We start from the raw sequence: 11,296 nt of genomic DNA on the forward strand, positions 1-11,296 counted from the left end.
CACTGGTGGGGAGGGCAGAAAGAAGCCCCCTGGTGTCGGGGCCCTGCCAATACACCCCTTAAAGCTTGGCACTTAGACAGCATGCCTCTCCAAGCTCTACTGACCTCCACAGTGCAGGCTTCGTTGACTAAGGAAGGATGCCATGGCTAAAAATGACCAATGACCAGTGGAATAAAAGCAGCAGATGCCCCCATCCCCACCTCATCCCCATCCTGTTATGGCCTTTGTTTATAATCTCTGGCTTCCACTGAATATCACATGTCCCATTTCCCTTCCCAGCTGGTGCTGAGATGTAACAACTTGTCACCTGAGATACAGCCCATTAAAATTACATAGCACAGGTAACGGAGAATCCAGTGCAGGTCAGGACAGCAGGTAATTAGCTGTAACTTACAGAGCAGTCTTCAGGCGCTCTAAGGGCCTCCTGCCTTTACTCCCCTTCGTTTCTACTTCTTTGCATTCTGGAGGCCCTTTACAGAGGTATCTCTTGGGATTTGTTCAGCAGGGGTGGTTATTTGACACTGTTCTCATTAATTCAGCCACCAAGTCATTGCAGTACTGGGTTCACAAAGTTGTGGTGGGGAACTGTGACCATCATAATAGACCATCAATTCTCCAGCAGTCAGTGGAGTGCAGGGAGTGGATTCAGCTGTCTCTGCATGTTTTCTACAAATAGACAACTGAATAAACTTGGGTAGCATCAGAATCTAGAGGAGGCAAGTTCTTAAAGGGAACAGAATCTTAGATTTCCTACCAGTAAGGGCCCAGTAGAGTTTGCATCAGGTGCAGGGCCCTGGCTGTTTTCAAGTCCCCCACTGTGGTGGTTTTGTCTCAAGGCATTCCTTAGAGAGGATTTAACATGTGTTGCAACAGGCAGGGCAAGCCAAGAGTGATGTTGAGTCTGGGGTAAGAACACCACAGACATGAGATGTTGAAGTCATTGAGAGCGTGGGTTTTGGAGTTGGGACACCTTGGGTCTGAAACTCAGTTCTGCCTGTGTGACCCTGGGCAAGTTACTTAATCCTTTTGAGTCTTAGTTTTCTCATCTGTGAAATGGAAATTATACTACCTGCCTTACAGGGTTATTTTACAGATTAAATGACATAATGCAGGTGTATTAGTCTGTTTTCATTCTGCTGATAAAGACATCCCCAAGAGTGGGTAACTTATAAAGAAAAAGAGGTTTAATGGACTCACTAGGGTGAGGAGGCTGGGGAGGCCTCACAATCATGGTGGAAAGCAAAAGGCACATCTTCCATGGCAGCAGACAAGGGAGAATGAGAACCAAGTGAAAGGGGTTTCCCTTGTAAAACCATCAGATCTTGTGAGACTCATTCACTACCCATGAGAACAGTATGGGGGAAACTGACCCTGTGATTCAATTATCTCCCACTGGGTCCCTCCCACAATGCGTGGGAATTATGGGAGCTACAATTCAAGATGAGATTTGGGGTGGGACACAGCCAAACATGTCAGCAGATAAAGTGTTTAAGGTAGCAAACATTCAGAAAATGGCAGCTTTATTGGTATGCCTTCTCAACTGGTAAATTCTTAGGGAGCCAGTTTACTAGATCCCACAGGTGAATTGTGTTTCCAGAATCTTGGAAAAACTTGCCAGTGCATTAGGGTATTATGGTGCTCCATTATTGCAGTGAGTAGTCTGCAAACACTTTTCCCATCCTCTTGAAGGATCAAATCTAGGTAACCTTGCCCAACATTATTTTCATGAGTAGCTTATCCCAGCTGTGACTAATAGGCTATATCCCCAATTCTCCTGGGGAGATGTGACTAATAGGCTATCTCCCCAGTTCTCCTGGGTAGGAACGGGTTGTTCCTACCTTCTGCTGAGGTTAGCTGGTTTGACACTGGACATGAGCAGGTTTACTATTCAGTCTCCTGGAAATCAAGTGAGAAGACACTTCCTAGTAGATGTCTCTCTAGAGTTAGATGCTCATCTGTGAAGCCAGGAGCCTAAAGAAATATTGGAATTTTCCAAAGACTCTGAGAGATGTCAACCTGAAGTATTTATAATCCTCATCACAGAGTGATTCAGCAATGAAGACTGATGATTTTTAAAAATCTTGTTGAGTCTTTTAAAGCCTATTTTATTTTCCTGAGGATATGGTTCAAAAATTGTCTAACAGTCTCCAAGAGTTTTGGTTGGCAGCTAAAAGGAAATGTATACTGAGAGAGATACAACTAACATGTATTTTTCAGCAACTCTTATGTCTCAGGCTCTGGGATGGTTGTTTTTATTCATACTGCCTCGTTTAATCCTTATAACAGTCCTGTGGAGGTCAGAATTATAACCCTTAGTTTACAAATGAATGGAAACTTAGAGGTAAAGTCACATAGCAGCTTCTAAGTGACAGAGCTAATTGATTAAACCCAAGTCTATCTACAAGTCCAGTACTAGTGCCACCATACTGTAAATATATTTCATTGATGCCTATTCTGTCTAGGCAGCATTATAAAGATTTCTATCAAAATAAAAAACATGTGAGAGACATACAATAGAAAATAAAAACTTGGCTGGGAGCTGTTGCTTACGTCTGTAATCCCAGCACTTTGGGAGGTCAAGGTGGGCGGATCACCTGAGGTCAGGAGTTCGAGACCAGCCTGGCCAAGATGGCGAAACCCCATCTCTACTAAAAAAATATAAAAATCAACAGGGCATGATGGCAGGTGCCTATAAGCCCAGCTACTCAGCGGGCTGAGACAGGAGAATCACTTGAACCTGGGAGGCGGAGGTTGCAGTGAGCCGAGATCGTGCCATTGCACTCCGGCCTGGGCAACAGAGCGAGACTCTGTCTCAAAAATGAAAACAAACAAACAAACAAAAAACTTAAAATATAAAGGCTAATCATAAACTCAACTCCCCAACATCCCATGTCTGAGAAGATTATCCCTATGGTTGACACGTTTTTATATTCTCAGATCCCTTGCCAGCATGTGAGGGAGGATGAGACTCAGCTGTAGTCTCATGGGAAAGGTTGCCAAAGGGATGCAACTATTTCCACAATGCACTTGACCACTGAACAGACTACTCATTTTAGAAATATGTACAGAGTCAATTTAGAGCAAATAGACATTCTGGACATTATGTAAACTGCTTGAGAACAGAGGCTCTGTCTGCTTTGCTCTCTCTTGGAACCTAAAATAGGTGCTCAGCAAACACTCATTGAAAGAATAAATTAATAAAAAATGGCATTACCAGGGAGTTATGGGCCAGCAGAGGGTTTTCATGAAGCTAAGTCATCTGCTGCCCAGTCTTAGAATGGAACACGGGACTATTTACGGTACCTGGACACAGCCCTCAGGCATTTTAGTGATAATTAAAAAATAATAATAGTCAGAAAAAGAATCCTTTATCTAAAAGTTCTAGCCAAAAAAACAAAAACAAAACAGGTCTTATGAAATTTTCTCCATCCTAAACAACCTCCTAAAACCATTCATTGAAAAGCCTTTATCATGTGAAGGGGAATCTGTGAAATAATAATACATGCTATGAATGGTAGCATAGGACAACGGCATAGATTTCTGGCCAGATACTCATGAGCTCAAACCCTGCCTCCTAAATATGTATTAGCTGTACAACCTAGGGAAAGCCCTTCAGCTTGTTTAAATGTCAGCATCTTCACTGGTAAAATGGGATATTAACTTCATTTTTACTTTACTGGGTTGTAAGAATTAAGAAACATTAACAGTAGCAGACACAGAGCCTGGTATTTAGGAGGCTCAATAGATGTGAATTCCCTCCCTCAGTTCCCTCCCTTGCTTTCCTTGTTCTTTCCTGCCCTGACACCCACTTATTCTAAAACCCCAGAGGTAAGTGAGATCATGTAATTGTTTTATACATGTTCTTATTTCTTCTTTTCAAAGACTTTTAAAAAACCCATGAGTTGGAGGACCTCTAAGTTTGCTACTGGCTTTTTTCTATCAGGTCTAAAATATTAAATCCTATTATAAAACAGAAAACCGGGGAAGCTGGGGCTGGACCATAAAATTACTGTAATTAGTCAGGCAATATAATTTTTTAAGTCATGGCTTTCTATTTTACTGTCTTGGCTGTGATCTCTAAAAATGGTTAAAGAAATATAATTGAAAAGGAGGTGGCCCTTGCTTCAGAAGTTACTGCTGTTTTAAGGGCTTTCACAGGAACATCTGTTGGATTTTTAACAAAAGAAGCCAGAAAGTTTCAAGAGAGAGTAAGGGAAACTATGGTTTACAAGGTATCCACATCTGTTTGGTATTCTGCCATCTGAGAAAGTTCGACTTCTGAAATAGCACGGGTCGCCTAGTTAAGCTTGAATCTAGGAACAGATGAAAGCTTTCTTTCCTCAGTGTTTCAGTGGTAGAGATCAACAGCTGTTTATATCCTTTAATATCTAACTAAGGATGAAGCTTTCACATCTGTCAGTATTTTCCGGTTCTATTTCCTTGGATCACAGTGGGGAGGAGATGAAGTTTGAACCCCTCCCAATTCCCAAGCAGAAACACAGAAATATGCCCAGTATTCAAAGCTGTAATTCTAAGCAGAACTCTCCATTTCTCATTCACCCAGGGTCCTGTTTGCTTAGAATTCTTCTTTTGCTTTACCCTGACAGACATCTTGATTATTTCCACGATAATGACTCATGACAGCACGAAGATCAAAAAGAAAAGTAGGCTGGAATCAGGGGGAGGAAAAAGAGGAGGAAATGGAGTGTAACAGAGAAAGTGGCTCCTAATAATAAGTTCTTCCAAAAGACCACAACAATAGCATCTGAGGGCAAATCACAGACGTGAGGAGGAGGTTGAAGACCCTCATAGTGAAGGTGGATGGTGAAGGTTTGTACTGACCCTAACATTTCACCTTGGAAAAGTTAAACAGAGAAAATGGAACCCTATGGAAGCAAGGTGCAGGAAATATCCAGGAATGAAAACAAAAGGATTCAGAAACATTTGTTTAACTTTGCTCTGATGACCAGAATCATATATGTGTTGGGCCTTTATAAAGATAATTTTTCCATCCATCCATCCATCCATCCATCCATCCATCCATCCATCCAATAACTTAAAAGTTACCAGGACTAGACTTAGTGGGGGATAGTCAGATGAATTAGACATATTGCATAATTTAAAGAGCTAGCATTCTAATGGATGAAAGCCTTCACAGAGGACATGGTATCTGAGCTGAACCTCAAAGGATACATGAGAATTCACTAGACAGAGAAGTGAGTGATTATGGAAGAAGAAAAAAACATGAATAAAACCAGAGTGGTAAGAAACAGACCATTTCTGGGGGAATGAAAAATTCTGAGTGGTTACAATAAATAGAGGATGCTTATTAAAAGTGCAGGTTCATAAAGAACTCAAATAACTCAGATGTAAGAAAACAAATAACTCAATTTAAAAATGGGCAAAGGATCTGAGATATTTCTCAAAAGAAGACATACAAATGACTAACAGGTATATGAATGAATAAAGAAAATACGGTATATATACGCAATAGAATACTAATCAGCCTTAAAAAACAAGGAAATCCTGTCATTTGTGACATAAATGAACCTGGAGAACATATGTTAAGTGAAATAAGCCTGGCACAGAATAACAAATACTGCACAGTTTCTCTTATATGTGGAATCTAAAAAAGTTGATCTCATAGAAGTAGAGAGTTAGAATGGTGATTACCAGAGGCTGGAGGTATTGAGAGGGCGTTGGGGAGATGTTGGTCAAAAAATACAAAACTTCAGTTAGATAGAAAGCATAAACTCAAGAGATAAATTATACAATGTGGTGACTACAGTTTTCTTTTTTAAAAAGTGTAGGCTTTTAGGTCTCACCTAAGAGATTCTGATTTAGTTGTTAAGGGGGAAGAGAGGATCAAGGAATTTGTGTTTTGAACAGAAGGCCCAAATAATTCTGATATAAACAAAAGTTTGACAACTGCAATATATACAGCTTAACATTTTCCAAAAGATACTAATGGTCTTTCATTAATTGAAAAAAAAGGTACCAGTGTCAAATTAGGAACCACCACATACTATTCTTTTCTTGGAAATTCATAATGCACATTGGCATATTAAAAGTCCTGTGGTAAAGAAATCAATTTCACTCAGCATTTCCCAAACTTATTTTTCCTTGGGGGAAGAAATCTTTAAGATCTCTCAAAATACAAGTATGCAATGGAGGATATTTGGGGTAGAGCTGAAACAGAGGATTCTGACCAGGTAAGCATGTTCCCTAAGCATACTGAATGACTAAGAAAATGTCTAGAAAAATAAAGCAAAGTCAATTACTCTGGGGGATATAGAGGTATCCATTACTTTCTTCCAAGCAAAGCCTAAAACCACCTATGATGTCCTGTTTTGCAGCCAGACAGCCAGAAACTTCCTCTCTCTCAAGTAACACACCATGGCTTTGTACTATGATTTCTGGTCAGCAATTCTATGGGGTAGCCACAATTGCAGAGAGAACAGGAGTATGCAGAATTCAAAGCATACAGGTGCAGACACAAGGGAAAGGACACAGAGGAGGTATCCTTGCCTACATTTATTTATCTTTATTGCTATTACACGTTCAGCACAGAGCATTGGCAGTTGCTAGTAAGGCTTTTGGAAAAGAAAAAATCCTTCCAGCTCCAAAAGTAGCCTATGACAGTCAATGAAAAGAGCAAAAGACATGAACCTAAGAAATTTCCACCACTCTGAGGTGCTTAATATTATGCCCAGGGGAGTTTTTGAAACCTGCCTTCTTCCTCCTATGCTGTGAACTGGGAGATTTGCCCTGCCATACAACCTACCTCCTTCCTGTTAAGAAGGGGTAGGAGAGAGAGAAGCATGAGGGAACTGGACAAGTCAAAGCAACACCAGGATCGTCACAAATTGGTTTGTGTGCTAAATATTTCAAGATGTACATACTGCATCAATCAATTTATACACTTTTTTTCTGGTATAAACTTAATTACTTCCATACACCTCCTTCTCAACTTTCTATATGCTGTGTGGGGACACATCCTACCCCAATCTAGAGGTGATTTCAACGGTGTGTTTTTTGTACTCCAACCATCTCAGGGCTTTTAAATCATACTTTCCAATAGCACAAGTATTTTTTCAATCATTCCACAAATATTTCCTGAGTGTCTACAAGGTTGCAGGGCATTATGCTAGGCACTAGAGCTACAACAGCACAAATAGGAGATTGCAGATTCCTATTGAGCCTACAGCATAAAACACTGAATTCTAAATTCAGTCTGAAAGTGCATGGAAAAATCTAACGACCAGCATCATAAAGAAATGTAAGAGAAAGAAAAGACTGACTGGTCTTTCCTTTTGAATTGTTTTAGCCCGTAGCACAAAGCAAACAAAATAAATTGCATTTCAAGTGTCGAAGTGTATCCAGAAGTTATGCAAGGGTTAAAGTAAACAGCACAGCCTGGAATTAACAACCTAGGATTAGAAGAGGGAGGAGAATTCCAGGATCTCTTTTTCCCCGGAATTTGAACCCCAGTTTGTTTGATCCCCAAACAAATCTATGAATTCTCACACTGGGATTTCTTAATCCTGAGTTATAAATACCAGTAACTGCATCAGAGTCCATCAGAGTAACTTTAGTCAATTAACCAAAAAATAATAATCTTATCAAGATAACTGAGTCTGACATCTAGTCCTAAGAAAGTCAACACAATCACATCTGACATTTCACCAAGTCAGTGTTCCCCAGCATGTGGTATGTGTACCACTGGAGTCCACAAAATAAATGTAAGTGGTCCACAAATTTTTTGTTTTTCATTTCAATGAGGCTCTTATATATCACTCACTACAGGTACGTGAGTGATGGAATTAATGCATAGGTGCTACCTAGCATTCAAAGGCAGTCTGCAAATTTTCATAGTGAGGGTTGTGAGGGTGACAAAAAACTGAGAGCTGGTAATGAACTTACCCACGCATGTTGGAAATATTTCCTCGTTGTTGATCTGAACCTCAATCCAATCCATAAGAAGGTTCATGTACTGGGGAGCTGGCAGCGCTGTTGGCTTCTTATACTTGAGGTCATCCTGCCACCGATACTCATATTTGGGGCCCCCTGACATCACAGGGCAGGTCCGCTCGGTGCAGAACTCACAGATGGTGCCATAGATGAGGTTGATCCGATTGAAGAAGTCCACCACATGTACCGCCACCCAATCATTCTGGTCCTCCCCACTGGGTAGCTGCACAGCTGCCTTCAGGTCCACGCCCGAGTTGAGGGATGCCTGAGCCCGTTTGTGCAGCTCAAACCTCTGTGTGCCAGGTTCAAATTTCCTCTTGGGCCGGAAGGTCTTGTCCTTGTTGAATACCTGCTTCAGGGCTATGGACATGGTCTTCTCTTTCGCTTCCTTTCTTTTGCAGGAAGCAAAAAGGCACCTGGAACTTTTTAGGGAGAGATCACAGCCCAACAGGGTTTTCCACTGCCAGCACTCAGGCCCCAGTCTCACAGCCTGTAGGTTTTAAGCTCTTTTAAACAGCCCCTTCCATCTTCCTCTTGAATGATTTCCAAGGGAACCTCATGTTCTTTCCTAAAGGTAGAAGAGAAAAAGGGAACACATGAGTGCCCAGTTTGCCTTTAAAAAACGAGTCTTCAACCTGATTTCTACCTTGTGTTCTTGGCTGTGCCCACTCTCCATCCAGGTATATGGATATGGTGGTTAAGCCACTGCCCTGTGACTCTGTACTGTTGATGCAAACCATGCAAATAACTAAAGAAGAAAAGGCATCACACTCATTTTGTTTATGGCCTTGTCAAATCTCTACTGGCTCTTCTTTGTGTGATCATAGGCTTAGTGGACCTTTCCAAGGTGTTAAGGATGAACATGTTGATCAGTGGCCTGATCCTATCCCACATGTGCTAGTTTTTAGAGACCCACCCCCCAACAGCCCCTATTAAGTAGGCATGGGGACACTTCCCCCATCCTTCTAGATACAGATGATGGAAGAGGGGTGGCTATCACACCATGCTGGCTAATAAGAATGTCTCTCCTAGGAATTTGGAAAAAGGACTCAGTCTTGGTTGGGCATTAGTGATGTGGCATTGGGTGAGAAGTGGTGAAAACTGGTAGAATCTTGTTTGGACTGTGTGTAGTGCAGTTGAGAAAGCTGCTCTGCAGAGCCACGGAGGGACAGGAGAAAAAGGAGGAGGTGGAGAAAGTGGCTGCCGATACACACAGAAACAGAGACAAAAGCCTAAGTGAACACAGGGAGAGGAAGACAAGAGAAAAAGAGACAGTGAGAAGAACTAATCCCGATAATCTTCTAGAAACTGGTTCCAATTCCTTTTGAAGCCTAGCTGTGCTTCATGCCTTTTGCGATCCATTCACTTTTCCTGAATTAGTCAAAGCCCTTATTTTATTTCAGCTAACTTGAGTTGGTTCTGTTTCTTGCCAAACATTCCTAACTATGACAGTATTTGTCACCTTCCAATGTGCCATCCTTTATACCTTTCATCTCACATCTTAGACAGCACTTTGAGGCAGAACTGTCCAATAGAACTTTCTGTTTCCATGACAATGCAAATGTTCTATATCTATGGTGTCCAATATGGTACCCACTAGACACATGTGGCTATTGAGCATTTGAAATGTGGCCAATGTGACTAAGGAACAGAATTCCACATTTTATTTAATTTTAATGAATTTAAACTTAAAAAGGTGCTCACGGCTACCACACTGGATGGCACAGCTCTGACGTCTTCAATGCTCTCTTCACCACTAACTTGTTCATCCTCACAAAAATCTGCTGAGGTTTATAGTTTTATAATCGGTCTAATAGATTTATAGTGGGTATCATTCTTCCTGGGTCTCCAAAAGATACAATTACTTGCCTAACAAGATCCCATAGCTAGGGGGGCGTGCTGTTAGATTGAAATTCAGTTTGTTGACTCTTAGCAAATGCTTTCTCTACATGGCCATATATTCCAAAAAGTAATGGACTTCAACTTGTCTTTCCTACTGGTTTACAAACTTGTTTTACCCAGAGCTTCTATCCACATATTCCCCAAAGACTGCTGTATAGATTGGTTGGAGGTGAAGGCTATGTTCTGTGGCCTTGAAAAAGAGAGGAGATAACTGATCCACTCACAGGTCAAGCCCCAACAAAATAAGCCAACAGCTGTGGCCAGATTCAGAAGAGCCCAACACGGAATCTGTTAAAATGGGCTTGGAGCATGATCCCACTAAGTGCTTTCTCCCTGCCTGTAAGGGGTTCTGCCATTCCACACTCAAACAGGGCTTGATGATGCTTTTAACCTTAAATTATTGAGGCCAATATACCTAAGACATCCCGATTTCCCCTTATGAACTCTGCTCTTGGCTCAGAATTACTAGTGAAGCAGCCAAATGCCCTGCCTCCCACTCCTAGTCCCAAGGCCTCTGGCTCTGTGCCTGCTCACTTCCTCCCTTTTAATCCCACCCTCTTCCTAATAGATTTTCACTGAAATGCCATATCCGTAAGGTGGTATTTTTTTCCTATTCACAGGACATTGACCATTGACCCACCCCCCACCAAAGAGATCCATGTGGAAAAGCAGGTCACATGAACTTTCTGCCTGAGAGAGTCTGTGAAATCACACTTCTGGGTACCCTGGAATAGGACCTGTAAGGATATCAACACATAAACTCTGCAAAGTCTAGGGAAAGAATGGAGTGATCTCTTTTCCTGAAGAATACCTTCCTAAAGGCTTAGCTTGCCTGAAAACAGGCTAAAGAAACCTGAGGGTTTTAGAAGGAAATTTCCAAAATAAAAGGATGAGCTAGAGGTTGGAAACACAGAGAAAGGATGGTGAGGACTTGTTTTTTAAAAAATAGACAATAATCCTTCTATGTCTCAAATGCTTAATTGCTGACAGTAAAACGGTAACCACTGAACAGCTGCCCCCTCAAGTCTTGAAGAAATAAAACTTGCTCTTCTGTTATTCTGATAATGAGGGTACCATCAATGCCCACAGTCCTCAGAGCAACTTCCTTTCACAGCCATACATACCCTTGGTGCCACTAATCCTTCTGTTTTCTCTCAGCCAGGAGTGTCTACCTGCATGGAAAACATTGTGGAAACCTTCCTCCGTACCTGTGCCAGGCTCTTGTGGATGCCATCAACAAGCCCCTCTGACACCTCTGATGGGAGCATGCGAATAACACCGAATAATCACAGCAAATCCTCCTCATCACAAAGCCTTGCATGGACTAGCACTCGCAAATATTTAAATAAATATTAAAACGCTGTTGGAAATTTGGGAATTTTTCTTCCAAAGATACTCATATAACCAATTTGAAGATATGTCT

At 41.4% G+C, this 11,296-nt stretch overlaps 2 protein-coding genes across 4 annotated transcripts in view; both read right to left on the bottom strand.

Annotated features, from left to right (window-relative positions):
* MOB3B (MOB kinase activator 3B) overlaps positions 1 to 11,296 on the bottom strand; it is a 240,516-nt gene that overhangs the window by 151,325 nt on the left and 77,895 nt on the right. For 2 of the 3 annotated variants that reach the window (XM_017869340.1, XM_017869339.1), the window contains exon 1: positions 7,924 to 8,417. In XM_017869340.1, coding sequence (XP_017724829.1) covers positions 7,924 to 8,341 — 418 coding nt within the window. In that variant the 5' untranslated portion in view covers positions 8,342 to 8,417. Of the gene's footprint in view, positions 1 to 7,923; positions 8,540 to 11,296 lie in introns of those variants that run through there. The other variant, XM_017869338.1, reaches the window with a different exon arrangement.
* The window catches only part of C9orf72 (C9orf72-SMCR8 complex subunit), a 124,951-nt gene continuing 122,119 nt past the window's right edge, over positions 8,465 to 11,296 (bottom strand). The window contains exon 12 of the transcript XR_001884952.1: positions 8,465 to 8,539. The gene's annotated coding sequence lies outside the window, so the exon portion shown is untranslated. The remainder of the gene's footprint in view (positions 8,540 to 11,296) is intronic.

Source organism: Rhinopithecus bieti, unplaced genomic scaffold, assembly GCF_001698545.2.
Source record: "Rhinopithecus bieti isolate Rb0 unplaced genomic scaffold, ASM169854v2 scaffold_2572, whole genome shotgun sequence".
Classification (NCBI taxonomy): Eukaryota; Metazoa; Chordata; class Mammalia; order Primates; family Cercopithecidae; genus Rhinopithecus; species Rhinopithecus bieti.